The sequence below is a fragment of the Macaca mulatta genome, chromosome 3, assembly GCF_049350105.2.
Source record: "Macaca mulatta isolate MMU2019108-1 chromosome 3, T2T-MMU8v2.0, whole genome shotgun sequence".
NCBI lineage: Eukaryota > Metazoa > Chordata > Mammalia > Primates > Cercopithecidae > Macaca > Macaca mulatta.
This window is the reverse complement of record NC_133408.1, coordinates 173,854,801-173,871,025: the sequence shown is the minus strand read 5'-3', so window position 1 is coordinate 173,871,025 and position 16,225 is coordinate 173,854,801. Positions and strand designations below refer to the sequence as shown.

The window sequence follows — 16,225 nt, the reverse complement described above, 5'->3', positions numbered from 1 at the left end:
TTTCACAATTTTAAGAAGGGGGAAAAAGAAAAAACAAGATTGCTTGACTTCCTGAATTTGGCCAGGGTTAGAATTTGGGTTGCAGCAGGCCTGAATTCTCCACTAAACTAAAGACAACTAGTTTTATTTAAGTTTTCTGTATCTTAGTAGAATCTTAAGAGAAATAAGAATGGTGTATATTTAAAAGATGAACCACAAATATTTTTCAAACTGTGGGGATCTATCAACTAGTTGATGACGTTGGTAAGTGCATTACTGGAATAAGAATCAACAGACAGAGCAATGGAACAGAATAAATACTTCAGAAAATATTTATCTCTGTATCAGTGAGAAAATTAGTCTTATTCAATAAAACTATTTGTTAAATGAGTTAATTAAGGTGAATTGGTTAGCGTAAGGCTGGGGATATAATGAGTCCTCAATAAATGATAGCTGTTATTATATTACTATTAGATATTGAAAAAAGTAAATTGATTTTTTACATTTTTAGTTATTGTGGATACATAAGAGTTGTACATATTTATGGGGTAAATGTGATATTTTGGTACAAGCATACAATGTGTAATGATCAAATCAGGGTAACTGGGGTATCTATCACCTCAAGCATTTATTATTTCTTTGTGTTAGAAATGTGACAATTCTATTCTTTTAGTTATTTTGAAATATACAGTAAAATATGATTAACTATAGTCACCCCATTGTGCTATTGAATACTAGATCTTATTCCTCCTATAAATTAAAATGTTTGTTTCAATTATACCATAAAATAAATTATGGATTAAGAGTTGAAAGGTAATAAAAGAAACCAGGGGGAAAAAGTTTAGGTGAACACCTAACAGATTTCAGAACAGAGAAAGACATCATAAACATTTTTAAAATAATAAAGGAAGACACAAAGAAAAATATTGATGGACTTCAGAAATTACTTTCAAATGTGTAGCAAAAGTACAATGAGTACAATGAAAAGTAGAATGATAATAATATAAATGATAGTCAACGGCATGAATAGACAATTTCTAAAAAGAAAACTAAGTGTCTAACAAACAGGTCAAAAAAATGTTTAACCTCATGGGTAATCAAAAATTTTTATATAAAATAATGCAAAATACTGTTTTTCTCTACCAGAGTGACATAATTTTTAAAAGATATTTGCTCACAAAGGTGTAGTAAGATACACTTATAATATAGTATTCTAACTGGTAGGATATTAATTAGTATGAACCTGTATGAAATATAGTAAGAGTCTTAAAAATGCCTATATCCAGTAATAGTATTTCCAAGAATCTATCCTAAGTAAATCATTTAAAATATACTTAAAGGTTTATATATAAGAATATACGCTACAACAAATTTTAAACATAAATTTCAATAAGTAAATGACTCAATAAATCCTGACATATCCATTCAATAGAATATTTTACAGTATTAATCAGAATTCTGAAATGTTGGGACAATTTATTTCCTACCTTGGAATTAGATGCCCACCTCACACTACCCACAAAAGTAAATCCCAATTGGATTAAAGACTAAATATGAAAAAACAAAACTTGAAATTACAAGAAAATATATGAGAATATTTAAAACCTGGGGTATAGAAAAATTTCTTCAATAAAACATAAAAAGCAGAAATTACAAAAGACCGTAGCGAAGAATAACTTTCAGACCTCATACTCTAGTCCCCAGACATAGAATTTTACTTGATATATAAGTTTTCTAGGGTTTACATAACAAACTACCACAAACCTGGAGGCCTAAAACAACAGAAATTTCTTCCTTCCACAGTTCTGGAGACCAGCAGTCTGAAATCAAGGTGTCAGCAGTCCCGCGCTCTCTCAGAAGGTTCTAGAGAACCCTTCCCTGCCTTCTCCAGCTTCCAGTAACTCCAGACCTTGCTTGGCTTGCAGCAACATAACTCTAATCTCTGCCCCATCTTCGCCTGGGTCATCTCATGGCCTTCTCTGTGTGCGTGTGTCTTCTTCCCTTCAGCCTCTTATCAGGACATTGGGTTTAGGGCCACCCTACATCCAGGATGTTCTTCTCTTTAGATCCCAAACTTGATTACATCTTCAAAGATCCCTTTTCCACATGAGGGGACATTCACAGTTTCCTGGGGTAGGCTTTTTGGAGGAGAGGGGCACACAATTCCACCTGCTATACTTAGTAAGGATTAGCTTCCAAGAGAAGTGGCTCCACGGACAGGGCTTGCCTTCTGTCAGACAGCTGGCACAGCATGCCCCCACCCTGCTGTTGGAATGAGACACTCTGCCTCTAAGGTTTAGGACAAGATAAAGAACCATGCACCAGGGGTTCTGGATGACAGTAAGGAGGCTGGATGGCAGCACTGTCACCCAGTCACCTGAGTCACCTAAGTTGCAAACCCAGGAGTCGTCCTCAAACATTTTCTTCCTCATCCACCACCTCCAATCTGCCCTAGTTATTCTTCCTCAGAAACACCTCTAGACCCCAGCCTTCCTTCCCCTTCCTCACTACTGCTACCTGATTGAAGGCCCTCATCCACTCAGCTCAAACCACTCCTCTGATCTCCAGTCACCATCTCCCTTCTCTGCCCTGTAGGAAAACACTCGAGCCTCACTTCTTATACACAATCATTCCAGAATCTCATCCCATGCATCTCAAACATCACCCAAGCACTTGATAGAAGGGACGCAAATCTGGGTATTCCTGAGAGTTCCTGAGGGTCCTGCATTCAGTCAACAAATATTCTTTGTTTTTTTTTAAGAGACAGGGTCTCGTGATGTTGCCTAGGCTGAGGTGCAGTGGTGTCATAATAGCTTACTGCAGCCTCAAACTCCTAGACTCAGGCCATCCTCCTGCCTAACCTCACAAGTAGCTGGGACTACAGGTACATGTCACCATGCCCAGTTATTTATTATTTTATTTTTTTGCGGTGGGGGAAGAGATGGGAGTCTTGCTGTGTTGCCCAGGCTCGTCTCAAACTCCTGGACTCAAGTGATCAGCCTACCTTGACCTCCCAAAGCTCCAGGATTACAGATGTGAGTCACCATGCCTGGAGCCAAGACAACAAATATTCTTCAGTGCCATCTCTGAGCCAGGCATTGCTCAAAGTGAACAAGATAAAGTCCCTGAGCTCTTGAAGCTAACATTCTAGTTGGAAAGCCAGTGAACTCTAACAGATGTGAAACTAGAATATGCAATATGACACAATCTCAGGTAATAGTAAGTACTAATGATAAATTAAAAAGTGTAAAGGGATAAAGAAAACAGGGAGGGGGTGCTGGAGAGGCCAGAGGGGGGTCAGAGGCCATTTTTTGTGAGAGTTTGCCACAGGCTTAAATGAAATGAAGTGAATTTTTTTGAAGATGAGGGGAAAAGCTTCCAGCAGAGACACCAGATGTTATGAAGCTCCAGAGGTGGAAATACGCTGGATCTGCATGAGGATCAGAAGAAAATGGCTGACTTAACATTCCCAGTCCTTCTGCAAGGAAGCACTCACCCCGCCAGCTGCCCCTGAGAGTGCTGGTCTCCATCCCCAGTCACATAAACTGGCCACTGACAGCCAGTCCTACGTAGCCGGCCTAACCAAGTCAGATGGCGAGGAACATGTGGTCTCCTGGTCAATGGCCGGCACTCTACTCAGTGAGCCAGTGCTAAAGCAGGCAAAGGGCAACTATCCCTGCTGACCCCATCATCATGGAGCCAGGGCACCAGGAAGCAGGCCAAGTCCATCACTGGGATATAAGCATTAAGAAAGGGGTCGGGGCAAAGGAGAAAGTCACATTCACCTTGATCTGAGAGTTCAAAAATTGTTTCTAAAAGTAATGAAGCAGCATCAAAACCTGGACTCAAAGTGTGCACCCATTAGCACTCTCCGCAGAGAGCCAAGACTATCCAGAGAGCAGTTGCTGAGCAGATCAGGATTTCCTGCCTTGGGCATCACCTTTGGGTGTAAGGAGGCCAAAGACCTCCAAGGGGCCCTCCCTCCTATTTGCATCCCAGGGCAGGAGTATGTTGGCCAGGTGGAATGGAGATTGACTTTAGCAGGAGATCTGATCACACCAGCATCAATGGTATGCCTCTGCATCAATGTTTTCAGCCCCTGCAGGCCCCAAGGACTCACCTAGTCCAACCCTTCTCATTATAGGCCTAACCTAACAAACCTAAATCCAGAGAGAAATAAAGTTCACTTAGAAGTCTGATTGGGTTTAATGCCCCCAAAGTTCCTTTTGCTCACATATGTGAAGAGAAGTGTGAGCCAAGGTTCAATGAAGAGGGGGGTAATGCACATTGCTTGCCAGGGACATTAAATGGCATCTGTCTTTGAACAACAAGAAGCAAGGGGTCCTCGTCAAAGAATGTTCTGCCTATACAAAGCATCACAAAAATAGAGTGGAATAATGGCCTTCAGCTGCCATTGTCCCCGTCAGCATTCAAGGAGAATGATTTAGAAGGAAAGCCAGAGCACTGCAAAGAATGAAGAGACAGGAAGCTCTGGGAGGAGCACTTTTATTACTTAGGATTCAAGTTGTCTCCATGCTTCCATTGCTTTATGAGTATTACCTTGCGAAATCCTCACAAAAATTCAGAAAAGTAATTGGGAACCGACAGTGTGAAATAATGACACTGAGACTTAGAGAAGTAAGACAGCGTTTTTCTAAGTCACTCCCAAACTGATATCTTGCTTCTAGAAGAAAGGACTGAGGTTATAATAGAGCTAACAGTTTGGGATATGTTTTAAATGCTGGAAATGATGTAAAATCTAACAAGACTACAGAGTAGAGGGTAACTAAGGTCCCCAAATCCCCAGCTGATGGTAAACATTCTCAAGTGGCCTTAAAAAGATGTTCAAATGATCACATGTGGGTGCTACAATGTCTCAACTGCTAAAACCAAGTACATAATACTGATGCAGTGCTACCATAAAACAATATTCTTAATGTCAGATTAATCATATGAGAAGCAGAAGCTAGGTTATGTTTCTGCCTAATGATAAATTTTCCACCCCTGATACACAGTATTCTCAGTAGTCCTGGAGAGTTCTCTGAGGAACTCTCCTGAAGCCTCAAAGAATATTTCAAAGTACTTCTGGTTGCTCCTCAACCTGCCCAGGGGGGAGCTGGGGAATAAGGTGATTGTTACAGACCTCATGGGTGCCAAAGGATCCCCCTTTGGGACACGTGGCCATTTTTTTTTAACGGATCCTCTTTAACATTTGAAAATTATAAACTCCTTTCTTCACATGATGATACTCCTCTTTTTTCTTTAAAGTTTGTCAAATACAATTTGAAAAGTCTCTTGAAATGGAGGAGAACGACATACTATTTGTGAGGTGTTTCTAGATCTGCACTGTCCCATATGATAATTACTAGCCACATGCAGCTGCCCAGCACTTAAAATATGGCCAGGATGAACTGAGACATACTTTAAGTGTAAAATACACAACGGATGTCAGAAATTTAGTATGAAACAATAGAAAGTTAAATATCTCATCAATAAGTCTGTATGTAGATTACATGTTGAAATGAAAACATTTTGGATCTACTGGGTTAAGTAAAATGCATTATTAAAATTAATTTCACCTGTTTCTTTGCACCTTTTTACTGTGGCTACTGGAGAATTTTAGATCACATCTGTGGCTCACATCTGTGGCTCACGTGACGTTTCGCTGAGAAAGCACTGTATTGGGGCATTACAACAGGCCCTTTCAGAAGGGAGGCCCATTAGCATTTTATGTACTATATCACCCTGCAGAGGTTAAGAACATTGAAACCGGAGGCAAACCATTCTCTGTTTGCAGACTGGCTCTGCTATTTGCTGGATATATGACTTTGGGCAAGTTACTTAACCTCTTTCTGCCCCTGTTTCTTCATTTGTAAAATGAATAATGGGTTATAATGAGGATTAAATGAGATAAAGTGCTTAGGAAAGTGCCTGGTGCATAAAGATCCTCAACAAATATCTCTAGATTATTTTATGATCGGAATTGTTACTATTATCATTACTGTTACTCCTTTTCCTAAATCCTTAGATGCATTGAGTTGAGATTTAATGAGTGCTTTCCACCTTTTCAACAGCCCCTGTATATATGTGAGAACCATTTTAAGTAAGAAATTTTCTAAAAATCAGCCTTCAATGGCAAATGCATGAAAAGGACACTAAAACCACACGAGACGGAGATTGTGCGGACTTCCTAAGACACGTGGTACAGTGAACAAAGATTGTCCATTAGAATTAACTGGAGAAGTTGCCAAAACAACTAAACATACAAGTCAAGGACTCACGCCTGTAATCCCAGCACTTTGGGAGGCCGAGGCAGGTGGATCACGAGGTCAGGAGATAGAGACCATCCTGGCTAGCGCAGTGAAACCCCGTCTCTACTAAAAATACAAAAAAATTAGCTGGGCGTGGTGGCAGGCGCCTGTAGTACCAAGCTGCTTGGGAGGCTGAGGTGGGAGAATGGCGTGAACCCGAGAGGTGGAGCTTGCAGTGAGCCAAGATAATGCCACTGCACTCCAGCCTGGGCGACAGGGAGAGACTCCGTCTCAAAAAAAAAAAAAAAAGATATACACACACACACACACACACACACACACACACACCACACACACAAGTCAAGGAGAATGAGGAGGAACAGTTTTGTCTGTGATTCAAAACTCATCTGTTCCCAGGACTAATAAATGACTTTTCTTGATTCTTAGCAACCAAACAGATGAGGGAAGTTTGTTGGAAAACAAGGCTCATCGCGCAAAACTGACAAGCACCACCACAGCAGAACACAGCAAGATCCCCACTAGAGGCCAGCTCACTTGAGCTCACACCAACTGTCCCTTTCAGGCTCAGCCCAACTTTTCATTTTCAAGAAGAAATAAACATTCAACCTCCTTATCAAAGTGTTCTCCCAAAAATATGATGAAGTATTCAATATAAATAAAATAACTTTGTAGACCTTACAGCATAAGAAGTCAGGTAAAGTTACCAACTGAATATACCATGATTAGGAGCACAAATGCTTTATTAAAAATAAAATATAAGAGCGAAAGCCCGTTTCTGTGATTTTTGAAGTAAAGTGTGCATTATTAAGCCAGACATTAAAATTTGAAGAAACCCAGTCCCCAGCCCATCACGTAGATTGGTAGATAAGAACTCGCTTCCTGTGCCTCCTCTCTTTATTTTTAAGGGTTTAAGCCTTTCCTAAGGTATTTGCATTTTTAAACGTTTTAATTTTTTTAAATTGACAGATAAAATTATAGGTACTTACTGTGTATAATACGATGACTTGAAATTCATCGCATCATCATGTTACATTGTGGGATGGCTAAATCTAGCTTTTTAACATATGTGTTACCTCGCAAAGTAATCATTTTTGTGGTAAAAATGTTTAAAATCTACTCTCTCAGCATGGAAAAATACAATATATTTTTATTAACTATAATTGCCATGTTATACAATAGCTCCCTGGGACAAACTCCTTATGTAACCGAAATGTTGTATCCTTTGACCAACATCTTCCCAACACTTCCCTTACCAAGGCCCTAGACTTTTCTTTAAATGGCAGACATGGAGCAACACCAGCCTATGGCTATTCTTATATCTCCAACCTCCTTACTCTGATATTTCAGACATTCCTACTGCCACATTTCTACACAAAATTTTGTATGAACATGTATACTTCAGAAAATCATCCACACGTGATTGCAGTTTAAACCTTAAAAATAATATAATTAGGAATCATCACATTTTCAATAATTAAGATTTTAAATACTTTTTAAAAACAATCCTTCTGCAACTACTCTAGGAATTTTGCTGGAACAATATTTCTAAGCTGGCATTTAATGTGTCCACCCTTGAGAAACCAAAAATGAAGTGTTTGTGCTTCTCTAATATGTCCTCTTATGTTGACACTGAAACCAAGACATGTGAAGTAAAACACTACCTTATTATCCTCCAGGTCGATCACTTCCAGGAGGTCATGATTCTCTAAGCCTTGGAGGCTGCTTATCTGATTGTGGGACAGATCCAGATTCTGTAGGGCTTTTAGATCCTCCAAACCTGTGATTGTCTCAATCTGGTTATTGCTCTAAAATAGACAAAATACATTTAATGTCTCAAAGACCTCTCAAGGAAAAGTTGCAATGGCAAGTTTTCATTTTGGATACTGACCCAAATCTCTCTTAAAAAATCAGTAAGGCATTCTTGTCCTTCCCTCCATCCCATTTCCATCATTCACCACTCTAAACACATACACATATCCCAGAAAGAAGTTCCAGTGTTTCAGCTGGAAAACTCAGAATATAATATTTTCATTAAGGTTAAAGCAAGATGAGTATTCAAATCAGTAAGAAAGAAAAAGGCAGGTAATTTAAGCTTTTAACACTGCACACCTAAAATGTAATGACAGCATAACTCCAGATATATCATTAGAAATATAAATGTAATGTAATTATTTCATCATCATCATAAGAAGCCACTTGACTCACTTGACTATTATAATCCCCACATACATTTTGTTTTCAGCAACACCCTAAATATGATCACTCATGTGGTGAGGGTGCTAGTAGTCTGTTATCTTAGTGTTCTCCAATGAGTCATGCCCCCAGTTATTCCTGCCCTTGTACAGTTCCCTCCATTCTTTTTTTTTTTTTTTTTTTTGAGAAAGAGCCTGGCTTTGTAGCCCAGGCTGGAGTACAGTGGCACGATCTCGGCTCACTGCAACCTCTGCCTCCAGGGTTCAAGTGATTCTCCTGCCTCAGCCTCCCGACTAGCTGGGACTACAGGTGCGCACCACCATGCCTGGCTTATTTTTGTATTTTTGGTAGAGATGGGGTTTCACCATGTTGGCCAGGCTTGTCTTAAACTCCTGACCTCAAGTGATCCACCCACCTTGGCCTCCCAAAGTGCTGGGATTACAGGTGTGAGCCGCTGCACCTGGCCGCGGTCCCCTCCTCTTAAACTAGGCTGGACCTATGACTTAGCTTCACCAAAGAATATGGTAGAAGTATGCCAGTTCCAAGCCTAAGACTTAAGAAGGCCTGGCAGCTTCTGCTTTTGTGTGTCAGAAGTACTGAGCTACCACATAAGAACTGCAGTTACTCTGTTGGAGAGAACTTGTGGAGAGGTTATATGGAAAAGGAAATGTCACATGGGGAGACATCCTGACACTAAATAGAAAAACCTAGCCATCCCAGCCTCTCAACTGAGCCAAGCCCCCAACCAATATGCCAGGTAATGCAGCAAGCCCAGTGGAAGAACCTCCCAGCTGAGCCTGGCTCAGATTGCAGAATTGTTAGTTAATACAATGGTTATTTTTCCAAGTCACTAAAACTGTGGTAGCTTGTAATGCAACAGTAGATAACCAAACCAAGTTTTTCAATAATTCACACAAAAGCATCTTCCTCACCAATGAGAATAAAACAAAGATTTAAGACTGAAATGTTGTCTTCTTCCCCAATCTCCATATACCCATAACAACAAATGACAATAACAATAATTCTCTTCCCTCTGTATTTTCCCTGGTACATTTGATAGCAAGAGCTCATTTTCATCCTATTTTTTTTTAAAAAATTTCATTTCAATAATGAGCAAGATTTGTGTTCATTAGTTTAATTCTATGGCTTTAAAACCATGTCAATAGAATGTTGATAATCTACAAAGCTAAGTGATAGCACACAAGGGTTTATCATAGTATTCTTTTTATTTTTATTTGAAAAATATCATAATAAATAGAAAAAAATACCCATAATCCATTTGCCAAAGTACAAATTTCCTTCTGTCCAGAGTTCAAAAGTTATATAAAGTATAATAGAAAAGGGAAAGAAAAAAACTACACCAAACTTAACATCATATCCATATTAATTTAACATACTGCAGTAAGACCCCAATAGCCTATTCAAAATATCCCCACATATCAAATTTATATACAATATATTTCTTCCTAAAGAACTCTGAAATGCTTTAGATGTGGTAGATAGACTGTAATTCTTAATACACTTCTTCCCAGAGAACTTTGAAGTCCTTTAGGTGTGGTAGATAGACTGTAATTCTTCCCACAGTATCTCTAATGGCTTTCAAAGTGGTAGATGACATGAGAAGAGTGAGCATAGAAAAGTTTAATTAGATAGCCTATAGTCATAAAAGAAACCAGAACTGAAAAAAATTTAGAATCACAGAATTTCTGAATTGAAAGTTTTCTAGTTAAACTCTTTATCCAATGCTGAAAAACCAATGCATCTCTCCTAAAAGTGGACATCCAGCTTCTGCACAAAAACTTCTTTCTGCTTGTTTCATAATGATTATTTGGGAAAAGACTTTTAGAATAAAGCCATTTTCTTGAATAAATGAAATTAGAAACATTCTTAACCAACCAATTTTGGAAGAAAAAAACAAGCAGTGTTTACTGTGACAAAATGAATTTGGAATGCATTGTTATTACTTGCTAAGAAGCTGGGTGACAGAATAGCCCATTAGTGAACCACATTTTCCACTTATATTAATCACAAAAGTTCATATTCGAGAATTAACAGTTGATTTGTATGGTGAGTTGTTCTTCTTTCTCTAAATTGTAAATTATTTTCAATAGTAACTAAAGCTGCTGGTTTCCTGATTCCATGAATTAAAAATAAAAGCATTAAAAACTATTGAAACAAATTTTACAGATTTTATTAAACTTTGGAAAAGAAAACCTTTCTATTCTCAAAAAATTAAGAAAAATGAATGATAGTATATTCCATGTATTCTAGTTGATCTTGGGTGATGAGGGCAGAGATAGGGAACAATCCACCAAATCTAAGAAAATAGAAGTATTCTATCCTTTTTCTAAAAGCTACCTGAGACAGAACTGTCAACATGGATTATTTCTTTTGTAATTGAAACACACTCTTAGGATGAAAATGCTACATATTATTATTCTTAATAATGAGTTCATTCTCATTTCCTTAAGCACACCCCTATATCTTTTTCTATTTACCATGCTCCACTTTAAATGAATGGGAACATCAATACAGAGAAGATACGTAAAGAAAAGAACAAGATTCCAACAGACCACAAAATGAAGCATACATGCTGCTAAAAAATCCTTCAGACTGTCATAATTTTAAAATGTGACTTTCTTTTCTAACTTGAACATTTTCAATCTAATTTATCAAATTCGTTTTCATTTATGTTTGGCTTACATGCCTTCATGGGCAGAAAACATGAAAGATCAGGAAAATTATTAAACCCTCAGGTTCATCCTCAGTACTGGGATGCCAGTACTTTATCCTGACCTAACTCACTGCAGGAATGGAAGAGGTTTGGTTTGTGGTTTTTGTTGTTGTTGTTTGTTTTGTTTTGTTTTGTTTTTCAGACAGAGGCTCTCTCTGTCACCCAGACTGGAGTACAGTGGCACAATCTCGACTCATTGCAACCTCTCCCTCCTGAGTTTAAGCAATTCTCCTGCCTCAGCCTACCGAGTAGCTGGGATGATAGGCACCCGCCACCGCGCCTAGCTAATTTTTGTATTTTTAGTAGAGATGGAGTTTCACCATCTTGGCCAGGCTGGTCTTGAACTCCTAACCTCGTGATCCACCTGCCTTGGCCTCCCAAAGTGCTAGGATTACAGGCATAAGCCACCACGCCCAGCCTGGAAGAGTTTTAAGAAAGCACTTCGAGCTCTAAGCTAAGGGAAAAAAAAAATTAACACATAGCCAATCTTCAGTGATCTATGGTTAAATAAGACAGAAATAGTGTATTGCATATGTCAAAAATCAGCAGATAATCCAAGATGTCATTTCTTTTTGTTTTGTTTTGTTTTCTGAGGCAGGGTCTCACTCCGTTGCCCAGGCTGCAGTACAGCGACATGATCATGACTCACTGCAGCCTTGACCTCCTGGGCTCAAGTGATTCTCCCACCTCAGCCTCCTAAGTAGCTGGAACTACAGACTTGCGCCACCATGCCCAGCGAATTTTTTATTTTTTGTAGAGACAGGGTCTGGCTATGTTATCCAGGCTGGTCTCAAACTCCCGGACTCAAGTGATCCTCCCACCTCAGCCTCCCAAAGTTTTGAGATTACAGGCATGAATTGTAGTGCATGGCCCAAGATGTCATTTCAAGCAACAGTTTCAACAACCCTCTGTGGGATAGTTCTCGTAAGAAATTTACAAGCTACAAGCCTCATGGCTTGAAATCCCACCTGCCCACCCCATGATAGATGTAATGAAGAACAACAAAGCCACCCAAGGGGGTAAGAGGTAGGAGGAAGGAGAAGAAAGAATCCTGGATATTTTACAGACAATACTGTAGACCCCCAAGTTAGGGAGCTATACTGTTATTTCAAAAATATTGTGCATATCTTTGGGACTATTAGAATCCTGCTGAATTTCTGAAAATTGAGTCATAGTCACACAGCAGGTCACACAGCTTCAAAAGAATGCCCTCTGTGGGAAAAAATAACCCCATTTAAACTTTCTGATTGGAATTGTTCATTTATTCTTAGCACTCTTTTTTATTTTCTAGAGTGGAAGACTAACTAACACATGTTAAAATAAAAGGACTGTCAAAATTCAGTGCCCAGAAAACATCTTGTGGTTCATTTGAAAGCAGTTAAAGTGTTAACAGCAAAAAATACTATGCTTAAGTATCCTTAAATGTTATTTTCACAAATAAGATACTATAAAAAATATTTGTAAATACATGCTAAAAGTATACCTTTCTTCCCTAGTATAAAAAAGTCAATCATTTAAAATATTGAATTTGGATAACAAATTAGCAAATCATTTTACTTTAGCATGAAATATTGCTTTCTGTCTCTCTTTCTCTCTCTCACAACCACACACGCACACACACATGCAAATGGTAAAGAAAGGAGTAAACAAAACTGAAGACAATAATATTTCATGAAGGAATTTGCTCTTTATATATTTGAATCCTAAGTAGTCATAATTCATGCAGTTACTAAAAATATGAACTACTACTTCTATAAAGAAGGACATTTTGTTAGACTCACCAGACTAAGTATTTTGATTGGTAACTTGTTTAAGCCATTAATTGTCATGATCTTGTTGTTGGCCAAACTAAGGTGAGTTAGATTGTTGCACTTCTCTAGTCCACTGATTTCTTCTATCTCATTGCCTATATACCATGACTACGTTTAAGGAAAATGTTATTAAAAGCATTTGGAAGAAAAAAAGAATCAGTGTTAAATCATCAGTAGACAAAGCAGCCCGCAGCTTAAATAAAGAATGATTATATGCCCAATATAGGATGATTATTAATCCTGAAGTACATTTTTCCATACAGAACATATCATATTTTATACAATTTTTATTTTAAAAAGGCATAGCAGCCGGGTGTGGTGGCTCATGCCTGTAATCCCAGCACTTTGGGAGGCCAAGGTGGGCAAATCACGAGGTCAGCAGATCGAGACCATCCTGGCTAACATGGTGAAACCCCATCTCTACTAAAAATACAAAATTTAGCTGGGCGTGGTGGTGGATGCCTGTAGTCCCAGCTACTCGGGAGGATGAGGCAGGAGAATGGTGTGAACCTGGGAGGCGAAGTTTGCAGCGAGCCGAGATCGTGCCATTGCACTCCAGCCTGGGCGACAGGGGAGACTCCATCTCAAAATTAAAAAGGCATAGCTTTTGAGTGTGCTGGGTTGTATTTGACTCATTTAATCGGTATGGAAAGAAAAATCACCGTGGCTCATAGCTGCCTCGTTGGCACTGTGTTTTCCCTTGATCAATTAAGTCCCCATGAGAAACTCATGTGTGTTCCCACAGGCAGAACTTCTGACTACCAGATCGCCCTGCAGGGGCAACATGCACCAAGCATTATTATCCTCATAACTGGGCTAAGAGCCTGGGAGATGTCATCTGTAGCAAATGGGTGGTCCAAAGACCAATACCCTGTTATAGAAAGGAACAGCCCTTTCTTTCTGTCTACATTGACCTCCATTCTCCTTGTAAAATCAATGAGGCTTAAACTCTGCCTTACTTTCTTCATCTGTTAAGTTCCATTTATTGTGAAAATTTTAGCTTATCTTCTGTGTTCCATCTTGTAGTCACCTAACACTACAATCTCAAAGTCATTAATTCTGTTCAGCTCTCTCTGTTCTCAAACTCTTTGACCAGTTTCCAGGATTTAATGTCATTTCCCCATCAAAGCTCAGTTTTTCCTCTCAAGTAACTCATGACATCTCCATTTCTCAGCCACTCATAATCTGCGAGGCATCCAATCACCAAGACCTGCCATGTTTTTGCCTTAAAATATCTCTTTAATGATTTCTTTCCTTTTTATTCACTCGTCTGCCAACTTAACTCACCGTTAATATCAACAGTTACACGAATATCCATTACTTTCTGCCCTAAAGTCACTCTATACACTGTAGGCTGATTAATTTTTTAAAATATTGATTGAATATCATGTTTCAATTTAAAAATTCTCATCGAATTCCAAATTCCTCACTCTTCTATCTAAGGCCCTTTACTATAAGCAAAACCTGTTTATCCAGTTCCATCTACATTATCATCCAATGAGAATACCCTATTCCTGCCAGGTCAATTTCTCAATAGTTCTGGAATGTACCAAGAACTTTTTCCTACTTCTTTCTAAACCACATCCATTCGTCAAGACAACTCCAAATCCCACTTTTTTCTTTTTTTTTTTTAACATTCACATTAAATCAATATCTTAAGTATTTCTTTTTGACATATAACACTCATTCTCTTACTATTTATCTTCTATTACTTTTTAAATACATAAATAAGTGAAAATGATAGGCTACGAGAACATGTTCACAACATATATTAGCAGACAAAAGATTCTACCTAGAATACATTAAAAATGACAATAAATCAACAGAAAAGAAACAACCCAATAAAAAATGGACAACGAATATGCCCAGGCAATTTCCAAAAGAGTGAATCCAAGTGGCTAATAAACACATGAAAAGACATTCTGTCTCACCTGTAGTCACGAGAATGCAAATTAAGATAAGCTGCCATTCCTTACCCATCAGCTTGGCAAACATTTTAAAGTAAAAGGTTTTGAGTAACAGATACTTTTATACTACTGAGAGAGTTCATTATGACATAGCCACTTTAGAGGCAATTTTGCAATGTCTATCATAACTGTAAATATGTCACAGCCATTCCATTTCTTAGTATATATTCTAGACAAACCATTTCTTCCTCAAAGCCTCTCCTGGTCATCTTCTAATCTCCAGCTATCTCCTTCCATTAATCAGAGAAACAAAGAATTTTTTTAAAAAAGAAGGAAGTCGTAAATATTATAAAAACATTATGCCTCCTTAATTATTTGTAATTATCCCAACTCTACTACTTAGTAGATTTTTCATTTAAAGTGGGGATAGTATCAGGTGGCCATTAAGGCCAAAAGTTAGGCCATGGGAAAAAAATTAGAAAATGGGTGTGAATGAGCAGCAAACCATAAATCATCTCACAATTAAAAGGCATTGATATCATTACCGAATTACATTACATGAGGCCAAGGAAGCACGTCCTCTATCTCTTGGCCAATAGCACAGAAATGAAAAATTCGAGGTTAAGATTAAGCCTGAAAATACTTAGGCCAGAGAAAGAGGTAAATAAGGAAACTAGACAAAAATGTAAAATGTACCAGAAATTCTTGGGTTTTCCTCAATGGTTTCAGTTTCAATCCTTGGATTGAAGTACAGCTCTGTTTGTGGTCAATATGCGTTTTCAAATCTGTTTCCATAAAGCTTCCTGCCAGAATAGCCCTTCAAACAGATGTGTGTGCTCGCAAATACTATCCTTTCTGGTTCTATTTTCTTTGGGCTGCTTAAATAATTGTTCTGAAACTAGAACAAAGACCAGATCTTCGTAGATACAGATTGTAACAAAATATGAATATGAAACATGAGAAATAGGAGATCAAACTATCTCACTCAGGTATGGATGAAATAAAATACCCTTGGAGCGGGCAATCTTTGGCAACAAAAACTATGCAAGGAAAACTTCGAATGGCCATCTGTCTCAGTTTAGCAAAGACAGGAATCACGTTTAAGTCCTATTTGAGGAGCACTAGAGTGTCCTGGTAGCTCTACCCCAACCAAGGTGAAGATACTCTGAATCACGGCAGAATAAAACCAGTGCTTGTGGGTATCTGCCTCAGGAAGTCTTCTCATGGGAAGCAGGCAAGGATCAGAAAACTAGAAAACAGGAATCCTGAAATTATCAAGAGATATCAGGAATCAAAAAGGAAAGCTTGTTTATTATGTCTACAGTAATT

General features: G+C 38.4%; 1 protein-coding gene across 5 annotated transcripts in view; it reads right to left on the bottom strand.

The window, feature by feature from the left end:
• Window positions 1-16,225, bottom strand: part of LRGUK (leucine rich repeats and guanylate kinase domain containing) — a 129,358-nt gene that overhangs the window by 85,440 nt on the left and 27,693 nt on the right. For all 5 annotated transcript variants that reach the window (XM_001100217.5, XM_077997366.1, XM_028846303.2 and 2 more), the window contains exons 6-7: window positions 12,960-13,084; window positions 7,913-8,056 (exon numbers count right to left, since the gene is read on the bottom strand). In XM_001100217.5, coding sequence (XP_001100217.4) covers window positions 7,913-8,056; window positions 12,960-13,084 — 269 coding nt within the window. The remainder of the gene's footprint in view (window positions 1-7,912; window positions 8,057-12,959; window positions 13,085-16,225) is intronic.